The sequence below is a fragment of the Furipterus horrens genome, unplaced genomic scaffold, assembly GCF_987537825.1.
Source record: "Furipterus horrens unplaced genomic scaffold, mFurHor1.1.pri manual_scaffold_7, whole genome shotgun sequence".
In the NCBI taxonomy this organism is placed as follows: domain Eukaryota; kingdom Metazoa; phylum Chordata; class Mammalia; order Chiroptera; family Furipteridae; genus Furipterus; species Furipterus horrens.
Genome location: NW_028327177.1, coordinates 73,933,931 through 73,958,159, shown reverse-complemented (window position 1 = coordinate 73,958,159; position 24,229 = coordinate 73,933,931). Strand labels below are relative to the sequence as shown.

General features: G+C 40.1%; 1 protein-coding gene across 1 annotated transcript in view; it reads right to left on the bottom strand.

Annotated features, from left to right (window-relative positions):
* Positions 1-23,171, bottom strand: part of RIPK2 (receptor interacting serine/threonine kinase 2) — a 52,203-nt gene extending 29,032 nt beyond the window's left edge. The window contains 4 exon segments of the mRNA XM_090283813.1: positions 1,682-1,839; positions 12,420-12,575; positions 18,377-18,530; positions 22,739-23,171. Coding sequence (XP_090139939.1) covers positions 1,682-1,839; positions 12,420-12,575; positions 18,377-18,530; positions 22,739-22,911 — 641 coding nt within the window. The 5' untranslated portion in view covers positions 22,912-23,171.
* Positions 23,172-24,229: the final 1,058 nt, after the last annotated feature.

The following is a 24,229-nucleotide window of genomic DNA, read 5'->3' as shown; positions in this document are numbered from 1 at the left end:
TTTTCTTTTTTTTTTTTTTGACCAAATCTTTGACTGGAATGTCAAGCCTAAAGGAGACATGCTTGGGCTCAGGTTCTTACCAAAAAGCCCTGAGAAACTGGGAATGACTTTCAAAGGTAATAAAAGCCCGCGAGATAAAAGGCCTGGTACCATGGTTGGTTGTGCGGTCCACAGCAATCTTTCCAGGGAAGGAACGAAGGTTCTTTCCCTGAAAGATGGCTAGAAGGGACTTAAGGCACAATGAAAAACCAGAAAGACTTGGAAAGGACAGGTGTGTACAGGCAAGGATGAATGCCAGGTATGTGGCTCAACTTCTGTGCCATGAAGAGCAGACTGAGGGTCACCCTAAATGTTCCTTGGGTAAGTTCCAGCAAAGCAGAACTAAAGATCATAAGTGATCATTTGCTGCTCTTGTTATGTTTATGCAAATGAACAGGATAAATTAAAAATGGAGTTAATGTAGTCCCTTTAAAGACAAGGAGGGTAATCTTAGGGAGAAAAATAATTATTCAAGGAAAATCACAGTGATGAGTAGTAGACTATAAAGTAGGGCAGCTAACCGTCTTAAAAGTCTCTTTTCATTTAAAATATGGTTTCACTTGAAAATTAAACCATGTCTGTGATATCATCAAAGATAATCAAGTTGCAGGCAAGTAGAATGTCAAGTGCCTTGCAACTGGATGTCTTCCCAATAAGACAGTCTTACAGATTTAGAGACTACTTTGTGGGTTATGTTACATAAATTAACACGTGTTTTCTGTTTTCAAAGGGCATAAGCCTATGACCGCATTACCCAAGTGATTGTCTGTACGCATAAGCCTCACTTAATCCTCTGCAGCGCCGCTTCCTGAGACTCAACGGTTTGACTGATCTAAATGGCTGGGTTGGTGAAGAATGGGGTGGTCTGTGGGCTTCACTTTAAAACTGGTTTCTCTCTTCTATCCTAATGGCTTGGACAGAAAGGGCCCAGAGGTCTGAGAGGGGAAAACCTAAATTATTTCCCTCAGCCCAAACTAAGTATGGTGGGCAAAGGGTTTTGGACAGGTGAGATGTGCCTAGCACGCCTTCCTCCAAAGAAGCCCTTTTTTTCTTCTCCTAATGTGGAACATTGAAAAATTAATCCCTGCCTTTTGGCATCCAGTAGTTATGGATTGAATGATGTCTTTTAACCCTTTTCGCCAAATCTGTTGCCCCCCAGAACACAACAAGGATGCCAGCCTGTTAAACCAAGCATGCTGTTGTCCGGAGACAGCCAACTGACCTGGAGTCTGCACAATCCTTCCTCATGTGGGAAGGCCACCCTCCCCTCCACACCCCCACTATTATTAGGGATTTCTGGACCCAAGGGTAGGTAGGACGACGACCATGTTCAGCTTGAATCAGCTAGAGGAGCTTGAGACCTTCGCCCATTGACCTTTACAAGATTACAAAGGGTCTTAATATCTGAGAGGGAGGGATAGTTATTTTTTACGAACCATGGGTATGGACTTGGGGGGGTATTGCCGGGGGAGGGAGATGCTGGGTGGAGGGGAGCAAAGGGGAGAAAATTGGAACTATTGTAACAATATAATCAATAAAATACATTAAAAAAAATAACATTTTAAAATGTACCTTAAAAATTCTGATTGATTAATCTTGTTTTTTATACAAGTCTACTCTGAGCAAAACTAATGCACTATACCTGTATATATCATGCTTGACACTGGCCCTTGATTTTTGTCCAGGCTCATAGTTTTCAGGTGGCATATAGATAATGGTCCCTCCTTCTGGTGCAGATTTACTATTTCGTGATTGTGACAGGGACATCATGCGCCATTTTGACAAACCAAAGTCTGCAATCTGTGAGGGAAAAGAGTGATTAAATTTAAAGATTTTCTCTTTAAACAAATCTAAGAATCAATTGCCTTTGTTTATGCATATTTAATATAAGACTAGAGAACACATTATATATATACATACACACACACACATATATATATATACATATATGTATATATATATGTTTTATTTTTACATACTCCACGAGCTTCTTGGTTTCCATAGTGCTGAGCCCAGTAACTCTAGAAGCAACACATACTGACTTTAAGTTTAGCACAATATCACAAATTTCAAAAGGGAGACTTGAGAAATGAAGGAGAGTATTTTTTCCTTATAATCTGAATGAGTATGTACACTGAACTTTACTGTTTGTGACAAATAGCTTCATAGCATGTGATTTTCAAATTCACCTACACCTCACAGAACTCCTAAACTACTTATATGTCATGTGATTGGCACTGGTATTGTTACAACTCAGGTTTATATGCTCTTATTTATAATGCTCTAAAAATAGTATCTTTAAATTTTGAAGGAAGCAGAATCCCAATATCATATAGTTCATTATTATATGATTTATGGTTACTCTTAAAAGAGTTATATCTGTTGGCAATAGTATAGTTAGCATGTAAAGCATATTTACATCCATGACAATGAGTGCCTAAAGAATTATCAGTGACAAACATTCCATGCTTTTTATATGTCCTTTATAGTTTTATGTTGCTTATAAATCTTGTGTATGTGTTATACAATATCTTATAACTAAATATTTAACAGGTACCTTATTTTTCTAAGTGGAAGAAAAATGTAAAAATAGAAACAATATTTAGTGGACAAAGAGTATGGGAAAACTTTGAAGGCACTTAATGTAAGTTACTTAGACCTCTACACTACAGAATTTCCTAGTCAACACAGTGGAATGAGCTCTATCCAGGACACTACTTGTGATTCAGTTATTTAATACTTATATTTTGACTAGTTTTAACAGAAGAAATAATTTGTTTAAGGTGTAGATGAATTTGAGATTAAAAATATGGCCCCACTCCAAAAAGGGAGTGGGTGGACTGTATGACTCTTTCACGAATTATTATAACAAAAGGGTTAGTCTAAGAAAAAAAATTAGAAAAGATCAAGAGAGAAAATGGTACCAGTAGACAAAGTGCTAAGCTGGACAGAATTAAAAGGTACATGCTGAGAACTGGGGCCGAGATTGTTTAGATTTATATTCTATTCTAATTCTACCCCTAATTATGTGTGTGACCCTAGGAGAGTTTTAAAATTTCTCTGTGCCTCAGATTACCCATCTGTATACTGGGAGTAATAACAGTTTCTATAGGATTGGGTTGCACTGAGAAAATTAAGCAAGCTGTTATTAGTATTGCTAATGTTTTGGTTATAGGAATACATCTCTAAAGGTTGCTCTCATTCATACAATACCACCAAGCACAGAGCCAAGTTTTAGGGTCTGAGTTGCTCTGGGTGATATTAAAGTACCAAGGAACACACATTCCACTTAATCGCACTTGGCATTGCAAAGTGTATTCCTTCCTCACTCTCTGAAGGCAAAACCAGTACTCCAGGCATACACCTGCCAGGAGAGTAAGAATTACCATGACAACTAAGTTTATTTTTGCGCCAGAGTGAAAAATCCTTTTTAAAAAATAGGAACATGTTCTCATTCATACATGTTCCCTAATTTGAAAATGACAGCTCAGTATTGGTTTGGATACAATGTTGGAGAAAACAGCCTGAGTTTGCTTCCTATGTGCTCCTTTTACTTCACATTAAGAGCCTCATCTTTGTGTTTTCCAACCCGGACTAGAAACTTTAGTCAGGATTCCCTCTATGAGCTGATTTAGTTTGTCTTCCACATGGAGCCATACTTCTCCCTTTCCTCTGTCCCAAACAGTATCATATATGAAAGACATAATTCATTAAACCTGAATCTTCAATGGAAGGAAGAAGTGAAGAATGTGATTGCATTAATAAGAACTTCACTAAAGCAGACAGAGCAGGAAATTTCCCTTTCTATATAAAACCTTCAAATGTATTTCAAAGCTAAATGTTTTCTTTTTAATTAAAAAGATGATAAAAATTAAAGGAAACTAAAATAACACTACTCATAAAAATCATCCATAATCCTACCACCCTACTAGAATAGCTGTGTATTTTCACTTACATATACTGTCCATCCTGAAAGTATAAATAAGTTAGCAAGAGCCACCTCTAGCTATTCTGGTTTCCACACAGGACTGACAGAATCGTCGGCAGCCGTCCGTCTCGAGAGACGATGGTGTAGCTTCTTAAGAGTCTATCTGCACCGCCGAGAATGGCTGTGCAGTCCGACTCGGGAGTGACATGGTATCTGTCTCCTCCCGTGTTGAATCGACATCTTGTGATGACGCTGAAGCTACAGAGCCTGGGCAGGGTAATATGGAGGGTCTGCTGTTGCCCATGCAGCAGACCCCCCCTCTCTTCGCAGCTGAAGGTTCCAAGGGAAAGACGGAGTCGATACAGCTTGGGTTCAGGTGCGCCGCAGGAGTTGCCGGTGTTGACTACAACGTCAGACCGCCTTAGGGACTCCGGCTCCGGATTTTCTGTCGGGGTTTACTCCCTTAGCCTTTCCCCTGAAGAGGTATGCCGCAAGGCAGCGGAGGTTTTTTGGAGTCAGAGTTTTCCTTCTCTGAGGACTGACAGAATAGCAGAGGAAAATACCTAAATAGTTTCTTTTAAATTCTATTCATATCAAAGGAAGCCCAAGGGTACCTTACTGATCAATGAAGAGAAAGGATGATTGCCTGCTACTTTGCTTCTGCTTCCTCTGGACTAAGACTCAGGTGAAGTCCAAGGAGGTTGAAAAATTTATAAAGTGCAAGTCTTAGGTTATTTTACATACACTTCAGGTTATTGAGAACTTGAAAATACCTCCTGGTGCTCTCAGTGTTCTTTGTGGAATAGTGTATGAGAAAGGTGAATGTCATTCTGATTTTTAAAAAGGAAAAATATTAATTTTGCAAATCTACATACTAGCAAGAGACTATCCTTAATCCATGGTTTAAAAATTTATAAAATTTTATAGAAGGGATACTTTATGAGTAATTAATGAAAGAACCAGCAAGAATTCATGAAAAACAAATTATAATACACCAGTAGTCAACTTCAGACCTCATGTGCTATGTCAGAAGTGCTGGGCACAATGCCTAGCACACCATAGTTGCTCCACAAATATTCACTGAATAAAAGAATGACTGACTTCATTTCCTTTTTTGACAGTATTACTACTGTTGAAGAGTAAATGTAAAAATAATTTGTATATTACAAAACATTTTGAGGCACTGTAATAATAACAGACCTGACTACTAAGCTAGTAGACCTATCTGGTACATATAGGAGATCTGGAAGTAGTCATTCATTTGTTCATTCAACAGATTATTGAATGGCATGAATATGAGTATATGGCAGTTAATAAAATAAGACAATTTCTGTCTTCATGAAGCTTGCATTACAACTGTGGGAGAAGGCAAACAAACATATTAATAAAAATGTTATGTCAGATGGTGAAAAATACTAGGGAGAAGCATAAATTGAGGTATGATGGTGGAAAGGAACTAGCTGGGTGGTCTAGGAACAGTCATCTGGAAATGAGGTTGAAGACAGACAGGGAGTAAGCTATGAGGATGTCTGAGAAAACAGTCAAGCAAGGACTTTCATAATATTCTTATGGACAAAACAAGGAAATACAGGCTATATAATAACTCTTTTAGGAGTAATCCAAACAAACAATGATTATTGTCCAACAGTGCTGACTGACAAGGACCTGAGGGAGGTCTTAGCAACATGTAGTGCAACTCTGACCTGAGTTTGGCACAGTTAATGTTTAATCATGGCAGGAATTCCTTCTTTCTTTCTGCTGCATAGTATTCCATTGTGTAACTGTACCAGTTCTTCAATCCACTCATTCATAGATGGGCACATAGGCTGTTTCCAGTACTTGGCTACTATACACAGCGCTGCTATGAACAAATGTGTGCAAAAGTTCTTTTGAATTGGGGTTTCAGGATTCTTAAGGTATAATCCTAGCAGTGGAATCACTGGTTCAAAAGGCACACACTTTTTGTTTTTTGAGGTAATTCCATACTGTTTTCCATAGTGGCTGCACTAGTCTGCTTTCCCATAAACAGTGCACTAGGGTTCCCATTTCTCCACATCCTCACCAGCACTTGTTTGTTGATTTGCTGATTATGACCATTCTGACTCATGTAAAGTGGTATCTCATTGTGGTTTTTATTTGCATCTGATGGCTAGTGATGTTGAGCATTCTTTCATATGCCTATGGACCCTCTGTATATCCTCCTTGGAGAAGTGTTTGTTCAGGTCCTTTGCCCATTTTTTAATTGGGCTGTCTGTCTTCTTGGTGTTGAGATGTGTAAGTTCTTTATAGATTTTGGAGATCAATCCCTTGTCTGAGGTATTATTGGCAAATATGTTTTCCCATATGATTGGTTCTCTTATCATCTTGTTGATGCTTTCTTTTGCTGAGCAGAAACTCTTTAGTTTGATGTAGTCTCATTTGTTTAGTTTTTCATTTATTTCCCTTTACTTAGGAGATGTATCAGTGAAAATATTGTTATGTGGGATATCTGACATTTTCCAGCCTATGTTTTCCTCTATGATTTTTATCATGTCATGTCTTACATTTAAGTCCTTGATACAATTTGAGTTTATTCTTGTGTGTGGTGTTAGTTGGTGGTCTAGTTTCATTATTTTGTACATCCCTGTTCAATTCTCCCAGCACCATTTGTTGAAGAGACTCTTCTTACTCCATTTTATGTTCCTTCCCCCTTTGTGAAATATTAGTTGACCATATAGACCAGGATTTATTTCTGGGCTCTCTATTCTGTTCCATTGATCTGTATGTTTGTTTTTAGGCCAGTACCAGGGTGTTTTGATCACAGTGGCCTTGTAGTATAGTTTGATGTCAGGTATTGTGGTTCCTCCTATTGTGTCCTTTTGTCTCAAGATTGCTGTGGCTATTTGGGGTCCTTTTTTGGTTTCATATACATTTTTGAAGTATTTGTTCTAGGTCTGTGAAATACGTCACTGGTATTTTAATAGGGAATGCATTGAATCTACAAATTGCTTTGGGTAATACAGACATTTTAATGATGTTGATTCTTCCCATCCATGAACATGGTATATGCTTCCATTTATTTGTATCTTCCTTAATTTCTTTCTTCAGTGTTCTTTAGTTTTCTGAGTACAGGTCTTTTATCTCTTTGTTTAAGTTTATCCCTAGGTACTTTATTTTTCTTGGTGCTATAGTAAATGGGATTTTTCCCTAATTTCTCTATATTATTGTTGGTGTACAGAAATGCCTTTGATTTCTCAATATTGAATTTGTACCCTGCTATTTTGCCAAATTCACTTATGTCAAGTAGTTTTTTGTGGAATCTATAGGGTTTTCTATGTACACTATCATGTCATCTGCAAATAATGACAGTTTTACTTCCTCTTTTCCAATTTGGATGCCTTTCATTTCTTTTTCTTGTCTGATTCCTGTGGCTAGAACTACCAAGACTATGTTGAATAGGAGTGGAGAGAGTGGGCAGCCTTGTCTTGTTTCTGAATGCTTTCAGTTTTTGTCCATTGAGTATGATGTTGGCTTCAGGTTTCTCATATATGGCCTTTATTATGTTGAAGTATGCTCCCTCTATTCCCATTTTGCTGAGTGTTTTCATCATAAAAGGGTGTTGTACTTCATGAAATGCCTTTTCAGCATCTGTTGATATGATCATGTGGTTTTTGTCTTTCATTTTTGTTTATGTGGTGTATTACATCTATTGATTTGCGAATAATAAACCATCCTGGCATCCCTGGGATGAATCTCACTTGATCGTGGTATATAATCTTTCTAATGTGTTGCTGGATCCGGTTTGCCAATATTTTGTTGAGGATTATAGCATCTATGTTCATCAGTGATATTGGCTGTAGTTTACTTTCTTTGTTGTGTCTTGACTTGGTTTTGGAATTAGGGTGATACTGGCTTCACAGAAAGAGTTTGGGAGTCTTCCGTCTTGGATTTTTTGGAATAGTTTGAGAAGGGTAGGGGTTAGTTCTTCCCTAAATGGTTTGTAATATTTGCCAGTGAAGCCCTCCAATCCAGAGCTTTTTTTTTGCTGGGAGTTTTTTATTACTGTCTCAATTTCATTGTTTGTTATCGGTCTGTTCAGGCTTTCTGCTTTTTCTTGATTCAGTTTTGGAAGATTATATGTTTCTAGAAATTTGTCGATTTCATCTAAGTTTTCAAGTTTCTTGCCATATAGATGTAGTAATTTCTTACAATCCTTTGTATTTCTGTGATAGCGGTTGTGATTTCTCTTTCATTTCTGATTTTGTTTATTTGGGTCCCCTCTCTTTTTTTCTTGGTGAGCCTGGCTTAAGGCTTGTCAATTTTGTTTATCTCTTCAAAGAAGCAGCTTCTATTTTTGTTGATCTTTTGAATTGTTTGTTTAGTCTCTATGTCATTTAATTCTCCTCTGATCTTGATGAATTCCTTCCTCTACTCACTCTGTGTTTTGTGTATTGTTGTTGTTCTAGTTCTTGTAGCTGTAGGGTTAGATTTTTTATTTGAGATTCTTCTATCCTTTTAGGTAGGCCTGTCTTGCTCTGATCTTTCCTCTCAGGACTGCTTTTGCTGTGTCCCATAGGTTTTGGGCTGTTCTGTGCTCATTTCCATTTGTTTCCAGAAACTTCTTGATTACTTCCTTGATGTCTTTGTTTACTCATTCATTATTTAATATCATGTTATTCATTCTCCATGAGTTTGAATGTCTTGAATTTTTTCCTTGAGGTTGATTTCTAGTTTCAAGGCATTGTGATCTGAGAAGATGCTTGATATAATTTCAATTTTCTTGAATTTCTTGAGGCTTGTTTTGTGTCCTACTATGTGGTCTATCTTTGAAAATGTTTTATGTGCATTTGAAAAGAATGTTTATTTTGCATCTTTGTGGTTAAAAGTTCTATATATATCAAGTCCATTTGATCTAGAGTGTTGTTCAATGCCTCAATATACTTGTTTCTTTTCTTCAAAGATCTGTCCATTGTTGACAAAGACAGGTTAAAATCCCCTACTATGAGTGTGTTGCTGTTTATATCCTTCTTGTAGTCTTCCAAGATTTTCCTCATATATTTGGTGCACCTATGCTGGGTGCATATATGTTTACCAGGGTTATATCTTCTTTATGGATTTTTCCCTTTTGTATTATAAAATGTCCTTCTTTGTCTCTTTTTATGCCTTTGCTGTGAAATCTGTTTTGTCTGACATAAGTATTGCTACCCATGCTTTTTTTCATGTCCATTTGCTTGGAATACTTTTTTTCCATCTCTTCACTTTAAGTCTGTGTAAATCTTTTGTTTTTAAGGATTCTCTTGTAGAGACCATATATGTGGGTCATGTTTTCATATCTATTCTGCTACCCTATGTCTTTTGCTTGGAGCATTTAATCCATTTACCTTTAAGGTTACTATTGTCAGGTATTATTCATTTCCTTTTGTACCTATGTTCCTCTCTGTCTCTCTATTTCTTCTTTTTCTTACAGCATTCGCTTTAGCATCTCTTGCAATGCTGGTTTGGTAGAAGTGTATTCTTTTAGTCTTCTTTTGGGAAACTCTTCCATTTTGAAAGAGAGTCTTGCTGGGTAGAGTAGTCTTGGTTGTAGGCCTTTGTTTTTCATTGCTTGAAATAGTTTTTGCTATTCCCTTCTGGCTTGTAGTGTTTCTGTTGAGAAATCAGTTGATAACCTTATTGGAGCTCCCTTGTATGTTATTTGCTGTTTTTCTCTTTCTGTTTTTAGGATCCTCTCTTTGTCTTGGAATGGTGCCATTTTAATTATGATGTGCCTTGGAGTGGGCCTTTTTGGGTTCATCTTCATTGGGAACTTCTGTGCTTCCTCACTTGTATGACTTTTTCTCATCAAGTTAGGAAAATTTCCTGTCATTAAATTTTCAATCAGGTTTTCTATCCCATGATCCTCTTCTTCTCCTTCTTTTATCCCTATAATATGGATACTGTTTTGTTTCATGTTGTCCTGTAGTTCTCTTCAACACTTTTCATTCCTATTCAGTCTTTTTTCATTTTGTTGCATTGTTTGGGGATTTTATTTTACGTTGTCCTCTAACTCACTGATTCGATCTTCTGCTTCATTTAGCCTGCTTTTGATTGAGTCTACTGTGTTCTTCAGTTCAGAAATTGTATTCTTCATTTCTTCCTGGTTCTTATTGATAGTTTCTATGTCCTTTTTTATGCTGGTGTAGTTCTCAGTAAGTTTCTTGAAGCTTCCTTCTAGTTCTTTGAGTTTCCCTGGAGTTCTTTGTAGTTCCCCTGGGGTTCATTGTAGTTTTCTTTGAGTTTGCCGAGTTCATTCAGCTTCCTCATTAGTATTGTTTTGAATTCCATGTCTGATAGTTTGCTTGCCTCTATTTAATCTATCCCTCTTTCTGGGAATTCCTCCTTTGTTTTTGGTGGAGTGTTATTCTGCCTCCCCATTTTGGGCACTGGTCTTGTTTCTGCTTCTTAGATTGATCTGGTTTTATTTTCTGCCTTTGTGGCATGACCTTCTTGTATACAGTTGTTGAGCTGCTGCCTCCAGCTGACACCACTTGGAGGGGAGTAGTCTGCTTAAGTGATTTCTCCCGTAGCACTGGGGATGATTCTGTACTGGGAACTAGTCTGCTGCTCATCCAGATCTTTCTTGAGATCCAGCACCCAAAACTTATTACGAAGTGCCTCTAGTTCACTTCACCTTTCTTTGGCCTCAGCCAGGGCGAGTCCACTCCCTTGTGGAGGCCAGGGGCAGGTTGACCTGTTGTGTACTGGGGCGGGCGGGTCCAAGTTGGACTGGTTGCTCCCCTGTTCTGGAGGAGGGGAGACCTCTGGGAGCTGGCAGGTGGGTTTGTTGTGTGCCTGTTGGAGTGGACTGGGGGCGGCCGAAGAGTTTGTTTTGCGCCTGTTGGGGCAGGCTGGGGGTGCCTGGGTGCGGCAGTCAGCTGGTTGGTTTTACACCTGTTGTGGCAGGCCGGGAGCAGCCAGCGAGTTGGTTTCTTGCCTGTTGGGGTGGACGGGGGGTGCCTAGGCATGGCAGCCAGTGAGTTGGTTTTGCGCCTGTTGGGGAGAGCTGGGACACCTGGGTGCTCTGGCCAGCGAGTTGATTTTGTGCCTGAGTGGGTGAACTGGGGAACTTTCATGTACGTGCGCTTGTGCAACCTAGGGGAAGGGTTGGGGAGTGGGCGAGTGCACTTCTGCACCTACATTCCTCAAGAATCTCATTCCATCCCTAGCCTCTCCTCCCCTCTCCAAAAAAAAAGAACCAAAGAGAAAAAGAGAAAGGAAAAACACACTCATACACAGATGGGCAGAGCCTCTTTTTTCCTTCCGACTCCTCTCTGGGAAAACCTAGGGTCGCTGAAAAACCTTTGTGCACTGCCAGCCACAGCTCGTGGAGCCAAGCCAGTCAGAAATCCTGTCTTGTCCCTTTCTCCTCTGCTCTCCTCACCAGACAGGTCTCTCCCAGATGGACTTCTCTGATTCAGCAGCACCAAGGCTCAACTCCTGTCAGTATCCAGATGTTAACCAAGATGTTCTGTCCACAATTAGCCTAAATTGCAGACTGGTCTTGGTAGCAAGCAAGTGCAGCCTCCACTTACTCCTCCACCATCTTTGGATAGCTTTTTAAAAAACTAAATATACCCTTACCATATGACTGAGGAGTTGAGCATTTATCTCAGAAGAATGAATACTGATGTTTATTTAAAAAGTTGCACAGGGTTTATAATAATTGCCAAAGATTGGAAATGACCAAAGTGTCTCTCAATAGGTGAATTGTTAAACAAGTGGGGTATACCCATACTGTGGAATACTATTCAGCAATAGAAAGAGTGATTACTGGTACAAGCAACAACTTGGATGGCTCTCAAAGGGGTTATGCTAAATAAACAAGGCAATATCAAAATATCACACACTATATAATTCCATTTATAAAGCATTATCAAAATGACAAAATTGCAGAGTTGGAAAACAGATGGGTGGTTTCCTGAGGCCAGAGCGATAAAGGGTAGGAAGTGGATGTGATTAAAAGGAGTGGCCTGAATGCTCTTTGCAGTGTGGGTAGTACTGTATCTTGATTGGTTGATTATACAGATTTACACAGGTGATAAAAGAGACACAGAACTATATACATGCATCATATTAATGTCAAATTCTTGGTTGGAGTGTACTATCATTATGTTTGATTTAACTATTGGTGGAAACTGGGTGAAGGGTACATGGAGCCTCTTTGTAACTTCCTGTGAATCTATAATAATTTTAAAATAAAGGTTTAAAAAAGGTGTACTCCCCAATTTCAGTTAAAACATAATGATTTTGTATTTTGTCCTAAAATTGTGTCTATCTCTATGAATAATTAAGCCATTGCAGCAGGAAGAAAGGACACTGAAGAGAAGAATTAGGGGCTATGGAAAAGGGAGAGATATTCTATAGGTGGAAAAATAACATCTTTTTAAAGCTATTAATCACAAGGATGCACACAGGCTTTTAAAAAAGTAATTACCTTAACATGAAATTCATCATCCAGTAAGATATTGTGAGTCTTCAAGTCATGATGAAGTAGAGGAGGATTCATATTGTGCAGATAATTTACACCCAATGCGATTTCATGCAGGATACGGAATCTCAATGGCCAAGCAACATCAGGATATTCCGTTTTCTTCATATATGTAAGAAAGAAAACCAAAATAAGTGGCCAAATTTCATTACATTCCCAATTGGAAAATTAAACATTCCATGAGGAACTATAGTATATAAACTAAGGTTAAAACCTATGTTCATTTTTATTACAGAGTATCAATTTTGACATTAACATTCTTGTCTCTCATTTTCCTCACTTTTTAGAGAAAACAATAACTGTATAGTATTAATATTCCCTTTTAGTTTATATTAGTAATGTAACTACATGATATCAAGTCTTCTTTCTTCAGTTGACACAGTTTGAATTATATTTTAATCTGTATAATACCTATACACATATACCTATACCCACATCCATCTATCTCCCTGTTCTATGGCTTATGTCAAAAATTTTGTGCAAGCACATGCACACACACAATTTGTTTCTAGCACATACCAACCTATTCATTCAAATTAATGTTTTAATTTTCCTATTAATATAGGGATTTAAGGTATTATTATAATCATTGTGTAAATGAAAAAGGATGGCCATATTATATTTATTGACTATCGTCGTTGGCAGCCGTCCGTCTCGAGAGACGATGGTGTAGCTTCTTAAGAGTCCATCTGCACCGCCGAGAATGGCTGTGCAGTCCGACTCGGGAGTGACACGGTATCTGTCTCCTCCCGTGTTAAATCGACATCTTGCGATGACGCTGGAGTGTCCTCTCCAGTGGAGCTGAAGCTACAGAGCCTGGGCAGGGTGATATGGAGGGTCTGCTGTTGCCCATGCAGCAGACCCCCCCTCTCTTCGCAGCTGAAGGGTCCAAGGGAAAGACGGAGTCAATACAGCTTGGCTTCAGGTGCGCCGCAGGAGTTGCCGGTGTTGACTACAACGTCAAACCGCCTTAGGGACTCCGGCTCCGGATTTTCTGTCGGGGTTTACTCCCTTAGCCTTTCCCCTGAAGAGGTATGCCGCAAGGCAGCGGAGGTTTTTTGGAATCAGAGTTTTCCTTCTCTGATGTGCCCTGACTGGAAGATCGAACCAGCGACACTTAGCTCGCAGGCCGACGCTCAATCCACTGAGCCAAACCAGCCAGGGTGTAGACTGTATCTATAAGAATTAGAATATCAGGGGGTTGACTGGAGCAAAGTTAAGTTCTTGGTTTTTTTTTTTTTTCAGATGTAAATAGGGCAACTTTGAAAAAGAGATACAGTTTACATTGTAGCTAAACACCCTGAACTGAGACAGAAACTAAAACCCTGATTAATTATTGTACCTTTGTGAAACTGAACTGAGCAACACAACTCTGCATTGGTAATTTGGCCCTCTAGCCCTATAGTCTGTCTCTTGATTGATCTAAATATGCTTGTCACATGGTTTATATACCCAGCTACGTGAACATGTAGCACCCTGAAAATATTACAGGAAAAATATAGCAAGAACTGTGCTATGTGCTTTGCATCTACTAGGAAAATAAAAAATGCTTCATTCTTAGAACAACTCAGAAAATGATAACACTGGAAACCTGTATGTCTTATAATTAGGAACATGAAGCTCAGAGATTAATATCTTGATAAAAGACAATAAGTGAACTCAAAATCGGGCCCAATTTAAACTAACAAAGACTTGAAAAATGGTGGTGTCTCATGCTAGAGGTTAATTTCTCTTTTAATTAAACTAAGTCTAGAGGTACCAGTCAAAGGGTGTCACGGCAGATCAATAGTCATCCAGGCCCAGGCTCCCTATAGCTCTCTGCTCTACTGTCACTAAGACGTCCTCATTCTCATGGTCCCAGCATATTGCTAGAGCTACAGCTATTACTTCTAGGACCCAAGGAACAGAATGGAGAGAAGAAGAAAGTCTCCCTCCTTTCTAAGAGGTTTCTTAAAAGTCCCATATTACACTTACATTACACCTCACCAGCTAGAACTTTGCCATAAAGCCTTACTTAGTCACAGGGGATTCTGGGACAAGTAGTCTTTCTAGCTGGGAAGAAATGTTTCCAATTAAAAATTGGGCTATGTTACAACACAAAGGTGGTCAGGAGGCAACTAGGAATCTTTGCCCTTCCACAGTTAAACATTCCAAAGTCTGTGTTCTTTGTTAGTAACATAAAACCCCTAAAGCACTTCAGTTTGAGAATTCCCCAGATCCATTTGGACGCATGTGGCATCAGCTCAATCTAGTTTTGCTATTAAATGGGAAATGAAAGCAACATATTTTGATTGCTTTACTATTGCTATTATTTAGGGACAATAGGGCTGAACGGAACAAAGGGGTGCAGTGAGCATTGAAGAGAACCCTGGGAAATTTTCTTGTGAGTGCTCAACCAAGAAACAACTTTTATAAGTTGTCATGAAAATTATGGACAGAAATGTTTCCAATATAAATGTAATTTGGAAGGAGAAATACCAAGACTGGAAAAAAATGGCTGAAATTTGAGTTAAATTCAGTTCTAGCCATTGGCCTTCAATCTTGCTGAACTGAACATTTCAAAAAGGAAACAGAGCAGAGACAAATTTTATAGCTTTGTGAAAACAGCTCTAGATGGATTTTCACCTATAAATGACCATGAAAAAATACAGTGATTGCAACAAAGCATCTTACAATCACATATTGTAAGCATTATTGACTAAGCATTAAATTATCTCATACTTTTAATTATATAATTAATTTATTTGCATTTCAACTTGAGAAATAAGCTCTGTTTTGTTTTTAAGAAGGAGACAAAGATCATCTTCCTTTATAAAGCATATATAATACAGACACATTAAAAATAATGTTTTATTTCTTGGTACTTACAAGTGATAGCCATCTGAACTTTCATAAAATAAGTGTTTTCTGAACATAAAAATTAATGCAGCATCTCAGGAGAATGAGTACTCAGAAAAATTAGAAATTTTGGGAAGATCCTCCAATGAATCATCAGGCACCAGCCACTAGGTATATTTTTCTAAATGATATGAAAAAGCCTGCTTCTACTGAAACTCCAAACTGTTCTTGAGAATTTGTTGCAGGAACACAGATCTCTGGGTAGGGGCATTCCCATGTCCCTCCGCCCAGGTGTCCTGTGACTCAGGAAATGATGAGCTAATCTCGTCTCCGCCTGCAGCTTTAAGCTGTTCAAGGCCACTGGGTCATGGAATCCTGAGGACAAAGAGGTCTGTTGAGTACTCCATCTTCCTCCTTGAAGATAAAGTCTTAAATTGGGGCTGGCCTTGATGATTAGTGGATCTGCTTTGTTTCTCTTTTAGATGTTATCAAAACCAGAAGTTACCCTGTCTGTATTTTACATATTAATGATACTTTAAAAGAATTCTTTCACCTGTAAAAATTCTTTTATTGTTGGCTCTAAAGCTCACACCCGTTCTATTTTTAGTAACTTTTGAAATCCTAATAAAAGGAGGATGAGGCTTCCAGCTCTCCGCTGTTGGTCTGAGCGAGCCACAGTCCTCCATGTGTACTGGCTATTCATCATGCTTATTGGAATTACCTCAGCGTCCTCGTCCATATTTAACACTACAACAATTTTTTCTGAAAATGGATCAGCTTATAGTTCAGTGATCAACCTGTTAGGGAAGTGGGTCAAAATACTTTGTGCTTACATTGTATTTTGATTTATTTCAACAATCTTCTATGTGGGTGGAGGAGGGTGCTTCAAGATAAATCCCACCCTAATAATGTAATACAGGAAACCAAAAGAAACACAATATTCATGATGAACATTACTTCCTCTTGAATAACTGAATCTTGAGAAACTGAACCTATTAATCAGTATAAAGGTAATTTTTCTGAAAATTATGTAGGTTAAAGCCAGAAGAAGTCCTCTCTGCACTATATATAATGTTAAATGAGGGCTTCTGGTCATGATTCCTTCCAGGAGTTAGCAGTCCCCCTATAGGAGGCTCTAAAATTCCTAGTGGGCTCCAAATTTCAGTGTCTGAATATCTACTGGGGTGCTGAGGTGTGGGAAGAAAACATTATAATTTTACCTATTTTTCAAAAAGAAAAAAGGAACTTGTGCTTAATTAATATTTGTAACTTGATTGTTATGGTGGTTACACAAATCTCATACACTTGTTACAGAAACAGGGGAGTTCAAAAATCCCCAGAGCTTGCGGCTGGGGGATGGAGAGAAGGAAGCAGCTTTTGGAATGCCTCCACATGCCTGAGGCTGGTGGCTAGTGTCTTTTTTATGCAAAATGGCTTTAATGCATCCAAAGCCTCAGGTAGATGGGAGGAGTCTGGAACCAGGGGACGGTATGGAAAAGGCACACAGAGCCTATGTAAGGTTCTGTGAATGGTCAGAACTGTTTGCAACGCCCACTGCGTCAGAGGACGCAGTCAGGGATATATAAGAAGCTGCGGACATTTTAGCTCTGGCTCTCTCTCGCTTGCGCGCTCGCTCTCGGGCTCTCGCTCTCTCGCTCTCTCGCTCTCTCATGTGCTCCCTCCACGTGGCTTGGTGAAGGGGCCTTCTCCATGTGGCTTGGAGAAGGGGTCTCTAGGCTGCTTTAAGAGGCTCTCGCCATGCAGTTTTGAGAAGGAGAGGAGATCCGCGCGGTTTGCAGGAAGAAGGCAGTTTGCAAGGAGGCTGAGAATCCAGGTGGTTCTGCATTGAGAGCTGGAGGGCACCACAGCACAGAAAGGACCTCCCCGATCAGATTTGAGTGATTGGCAGCTGCTGGTAAAGCTGAACTGTGTTTGGAAAGTAGGGAAACGGTCTCTCTAACTTTCCTAAAACTAGCCTGGTTTGGAAGAGGGGGAAGCAAGGATATGTGTTTGTGGGTGTTTTAAAGAGCATAAGACTTAACAACAGAAATCTGCAAATAACTAAATCTATATAACTGTTAAATAAACAATTCTTTTTCTTTTCACTAAACTCTGGTATTGAGAGTTATAATTTTGGCGGCGGGCAATCGGGCCCCTAACTAAAGAGACCGTGGGTTTGTTTTCAACTGGAGTAGCCCAGGGGTTCTGTAACACACTGACATCAGTGACTTGATCCCATCCTTTTTCAGATGGTCGTAACATAAACAAAGATGGAGTCACTCCATCAGTGGCTGACAGTGGCACCCACTCTTTCTTTTCACTTACAGAACACTGACCTATCAAAATTTAGGAGAATCCAGAAATTGGATTTTATACTTTATATTATCCAGTTTTAACTAACCCAACCCTCACTAAATGGACTGAATGGTGTAAAAAGGTTGGAGATAATATCAGTTCAAGCAAACAACAATAGATGAATACACATATTTTAAGAATAAAGATCTCCAAATTTAGTTACTGATGGGATTCACAATCAAAGCCAGACTAACTAGTACCTTGAGAAAAAAAGTAAATGGCTCATGCCATTGTTGATTGTGGAAAAGCTAATGTACTTGGTGTTCAGAGATAAATCTATTTGGCCTATTAATTCAGAACTTTATGAACTGGTATTATCAGCATTTAGTTTAAACCCTAAATTGTCTTTAACATAAAATAAAATCCAGCCTAACTAACTGTGAACTGTACAGCATGCAGACTTTATCTTTTCTCTCTCTTATACCTACCTGTAGAAATATGCATGTGGATGTTGGAATTCAGTGTAAAACTCAGGAATAGTAACCTAAGCAAAATAATCTAGGTCCCTTAGAATACAAGGCCTGACTCCACATGATTTTTAACAACACAAAAGAAGCTGAAAATGGTAAAACTTTACCACTACAATTGTTTTCCATTATTCTTATTTTGATTCATTTATACATCCCCAAATAAGTTGATCATATGTAAAACTAAAGCACTATATAGCTTGATTAACAGAATTATAGCTACCAAAAGTGTACAATGCTTACCTTATGTAGGAGTTCATTTAATGATCCATTTGGCATGTATTCAGTAACTATTCCCAAAAATTCAGGCTCATTGCAAATTCCCAAAATTGGAAGAATGTAACTAAATCTAGCTTTGTGTAAAATTTCAGCTTCTCTTAAGACATCACTTCTTTCACTAAAGAAAAAAAACATAATTATTTTAAAGTAATGAAAAACACACAATTAACATGCCTATGATATTAAGTTAGTCTGGACTTTTTCAGTAATTAGCTTTTGATTTTTCGTAAATTATGCAACTTCTCTGTCTTTTAGTTTCATCACAGCTAAAGTAGGGAAAACACCTGCTTTTTATATTCTAAGGTTTGTTTAGAGACCAAAATAACTTCTGTAAGCCACTGACAGAAAAAAAAAGTGCTATACGTAGGTTATCATTATGGTACTTTTCTAGGAAAGGCAAAGAACACAATGGATAAGTTTATAATGTCTATATTAGAATGACTGGTGTATAAACTAATTAAACTATTAAGTTTATGTTGTATTAAAATGATATTTAATTAGATTATATTAAATTTTATAGTTACATACCATGTAAAAATTTCCCAAATATCCTGAATATTAACATATCTAAATGTTGTAGATTTAAATAACTAGGTGATAGTTACATAAGGGTTAATAATACTTAATACTCTGGAACCCAGGAAAAGAACACTGAGAAGAGGTGAATGCTTCTAACAGATGCCTGGGGTAACTCTGGGTCCCAGGCCCATTTGCTTATTCATATACCAAACAAATAAATATTGAAATTTTATTAAGAATAAATTGTGCTCAGCATTATGGAGAATATAAAGATGATAAAAACATAGTCTATGCTTTCAAGCTGCCCAGAAATCTTTTAAGAAAAGTAAATATTCATTGTGGTTTTGATTTGCATTTTCCTGGTGGCAAGTGATGTTGAATACCTTTCCAAATACCTGTTGGCCTTTTGTATGTCTTTTCTGGTTGTGTTCATTATCTTGATTTGGTAATCATTCCACAATGTATGTATATCAAATCATCAGGAAGCACACTTTAAATACCAGTCATATATGCAGTCCATGGACCACATAGAACAGTGGTCCAGTAAGATTGTAATGGAGCTGAAAATTTCCTATGGCTTAGTGACATTGCAGCCATCATGAGGCCTTAACCTGGTGTTGTTTTTTATAGTAACATGCTGTACAGCATGTAGCTGAGGAGTAATAAGCTCTGCCATGTAGCCCAGTTGTGCAATAGGCTACACCACCCAGGTCTGTGCAAGCACCTTCAGGATGTTCACACAATGACAAAAACACCTAACAACAAATTTATTAGAATGTATGCCTGTCATTAAGTAGTACATGACTGTATACAATTATATTTGTCAATTATTCATTAATAAACTTAAAAAATAAAAAAAGCAAATAAAAAATAAAATACTTAAAATATAAGGCAGAATGTGACTAGTGCCACACACACACACACACACACACACACACACAAATAACTAAATGAATAAATAGAGAACTGTGGGAACCCAAAGAAAAGAGTAAACTTTGGGCTTGGGGAGGCACCACAGACTTCATAGAAGTGGGATTTCAATTACACTTTAAAGATGAATAGAATCTCAACCTTTGGAGAAAGGACATGCAAGATGGATGTGGCCTCCAAGATGAGAGGGACCTTGCCTTTTTCATCTGTGTGTCCCCAGGACCTGAAACAGTGCCTAGCACATAGTAGATGTTTAATAGATATGGACCAAATGTTTTCAAGGAAGTTAAAATGAGGGCTATATTTAGAAAATGGCAAGTTGTATAATATGAGTCAGAATATGTAACAGATGTAAAAGAAATGAAGGTAACTAGGACAGGCAGGACTATGTCTTAGAGCCTTAAAGCCATACAAGGGCAGTTAAACTTTATTTGCTAGACTCTGAGCTGTGATTGTAGGTTTTTAAGCAGAAGAATGACATGAACAGAACAAACATTTAGGATTCACTTGGCAGCAGGATGGAGGATCAACAGAAAGGTAGATTTGGAAAGTCAGGTGTTAGCTATAATACTAGTTAAGATATGAAATAATGAAAGCCTGAAACTATAAAGGTCATAGTGAAAATGGAAAGAAAAAGATCAGCTGACTAGAATGCCTAGGCTGTGGTGACTGACTGACCAGAATTGAAGATATCATCAGTTTTCACTCTATGAATGAGTGTTGGTAGCAGCAATACATAATAGAAATAGAAATGTTTCCAGGAGAAGACTGTTAGGTAAATGATGGTGATTAAACCACCCAACCTCTGGATAATGGCTGTTGCAGTAAGAAAAGTAACAGCCATTCCAGACCAGATGATGAGGCCTGCTTTAAAAATAAACAAAAATCTTAGTCACTTATGTTTTGAATAAATGATCATATATGTTTAAAATTGAAGACTTACAGAATACACACACTGTTCTTCAGCCACTTTAATATCCCAGCTGAGAGACATGTTTTAATTAAACTTATATTCCCTAAGTTAAAACAGTTCTGTATTTGCAACAAGACAGTTACTGGGCAGCACACGGGCAGGGAGACAGAGGATAGATATTCTGAGAAAAAACTACAGACAGATGGACATGCTGGAAAAGTCTCAGTGGTACTTACTACACTCTTTCCTCCTCCTAGTAAGGGTATGAGGCATTCTTCCTTCTATTTTGATCTATTATGTGTCAGCCACTTCATATACACTATCATCCTACTATCAGCCCCTACAGTTTGGTTCATTATCTTCACTTTATACATAGGGACACTGAGGCTCCAGTCAATTCATAATTTTCTAATGGTCATGCTGGAGTCAGATTTGGATTGCAGTTGTGGGATTCTAAAGCCTGTGTTATTTCTATTCTAGTGCATGGCCAGAGAAGAAGGAGAGTTCCTCAAGTCAGGTTTTGGGAAGATTTAGTGAGTGGGAAAACATAAAAAGCCAAGACAGTTTAAAAATAGGTTTTTATATTTTTAAAAATAAAAATGTAAAATACAGCATCTGTAGACATATCACCAAAATCACCAGCAAAAAATCCCCAAACAAACAAAATACAGTTACAGTATCTACAGGGTGTTTGAATGACTTATCAGTCCCATCTACTGATAAGGAGTTGGGAGATTATTGGGGAATGGCCACTCAGAAGTAGAAGTCAGGTTATGGAGAAACTGACCAATCCCTAAAATAAGAACAGGAACTATCACATAAACTTATTTTTCTTTCAGTTGATCCCAAAGAACAATGCAAACATTATGCACACCAGAGCCCAAGAAGTCCATGTATTTATTATTCCCATTTCATAAATGAGGAAACAGCCCAGCACTGGGCTCAGACTATGCAAATACTGCTGATGTTTGGACACCAGGAACCAAGTGGGAGAAAAGCATGTGATGCAGTGATGCCAGAGCATTTCACTAGTTTTATGGCTTCTTTGAAGAAAATTTCCTACCCATTTAGTGAAGAATTTTAGTTTATTAAAATTATTAATGAGTAAGGAAAGGAAACTCCCTTTTTATTCCTTGGTCCCCCCAAAGCACAAAACTTGAATTAATATCCATAATGGTAGGTCAGTTAGCTTTAGAACAGGCCCCTCAGCGCTGGCTTTCAATGTATTTGCACAGTTGATTTCACTGCCACCCCCGCAGGTCGGCTGCATACCGTCCACACACTTACCCTGCACTTGCACAGAATTCAAGGCCCAAGGTAAACAGGCCACACCCTGTGTTGACAAGGCCGGGGTTAGGGTGTTCTCGAGGCGGGACTGCCTTAGGGGCGTCACCAGTCTGCGGAGATCTGGGGCAGACAGGTACCAGGGCAGCTACGAAATGCACGGGCAGTAGCTGAGGAAGGGCTGTGACACGGGCGACCTCGACACACAGGCGAGCTCAGGAGAATGGACAAGACGAGTGGCTGACCCCTGAGCAATACGGGGTCACAGCTGGCTGTGCGCGGTTACAGTGCTTTCTGGAAACAGAAACTAGAGCTCCCACTGAATCGTGCAGGATGTGCCAGGCTGTCCAAGTTTCTGGTCATGTTTGAGTTGATTCAGGTCACTGTTAGCAGAAAGCACAGTATTTCCTCTGCGACAGGCATTTCTGTGAGAATAAGTCTCAGTGACTACACGATCAGCCACACAGCACAACGGCTCCAAGCCCAGAGTACCAGATCCAAAGCCCACAGGGACACTAACCACAACGCTCCGTGCTAAGTGCTGTGGGCAGCACGGGCGGGAGCCAGAGGAGGGGACCTAGGGAAACGCCCGCCACAGGGACTGCACGTGCGGAGGAGACGCGAGAAAGGAGACGGGCGCCCAGGTTGCTGCAGTGTTCGCGGTGGTGTGGAGGGCCTACCTGTCGAGCAGAGGGGTGTGGATATGCAGATGCTTCACTGCCACCCGCACGCGCCAGTCGGCATGGCGCGCTGACGACACGGTACCAGACGCTCCGCGGCTGAGAAAGCGCAGGTCTGCTAGCTTGTGCGAGGGTACGGCGGGCAGCGCGCTGCAGATGGGCTCCGTGCTCATGGTTCCGGCCAGCGCTTCCGCATCGCCCTGCTGCCGGCCGCACCCCTGCTGCCGGCGGGTACTAAGTCGCCAGGGAGCCCTTACCGCGCCGCGCCGCTCCACGCTTTCCCCGGAGACCAGCAAAGTGAGGTCTGGATGGAGACTGTCAGCTCAGCCGTGCGGCGGGTGAGGAGCCTCCTCCCCAACCCTGCACCGGGTTTGCGTCGGTCCGCTGCCTCCACCTCTTACCCAGCTCTCCGTCACATCCCCAACCGGCCCACCCCTACCACATCCCTGCTTACTCCCGCTGGCTCCTCCCCAATCATGCGTTCCGCCCACGTCCTTCGACTGCTTTTCTCACCCTGCCCACTTCCCAGCCCTACCCTCCTGACCCCGCCCCCAACTCCGCCCCAAACCGTGGGCTCTTCCCCGACCTTGGTTCGGGCCCTGTAGTTGGCTCCACACCTCAAGCCTCTCCCTGGCAGCGCTGAAGCCTGAGGTGGCTGACCGGGCGACCTCTGCGAGGCGGTGAGGGAGGTGGGTGCCAGTTCGGTCCCCTGTCCGGGTTTGGGGATGCGCTGTCGGCCACCCGCGGGTTCGTAGGCCAGCTTGGCCCCGAGCACACTCCCCTCAGCTCTGCTCTCTGACCTGGAGAGGAGGGCAGCTCCCCCACTGAGGCTGCACACCTGAAGAAGAGCCGCGAGGCAGGTAAGGCCGCGGGCCCGGGGTTTGTGGGTTCAGGTAGAGCGACCGCGTCTCAGCCACACGCTCCAGAGCCCGTGGCCTGCGGACCTAGCAGACCCGGACCACCAGCGCCTCAGGGACACAAAGTAAGGCGGCCACCAGCACCCAGATTTGTCAGTGTGACAGCGGTGTGCGCGAGCAGCAACGTCCTCAGAGCTCCTATCACTCTCAGTGAGATGTGCTTCACACATGGTCCAGACTGTGCTTTGTCCTCAGTGAGCGTTTGGCTAGTGTGCTGCCCAAACTTATTCATACCCTCTGTAACTCCCTCATTCATTCATTCAGTCAGTCAGTCACATATTCACTCATTTATTTATTCATTCGCTTGTTTGCTTGCTCATTTTCTCCCTCACATGCTCATTCATTCACTCATTCATTTATTCATTTGCTCACTCATTCATTCATTTGCTCACTCATTCATTCACTCACGCACCGCGTCACTCACCCCCTCATTCATTCACCCCCTCATCCTTTCACTCATTTACTCATCCTCCCACTTATTCACTCGTTCACTCACTCATTTACTCATTTGCCCACTCATTCACTTACTCATTTACTCATTCACCCACTCATTCACCCCCTCAGGCACTTATTC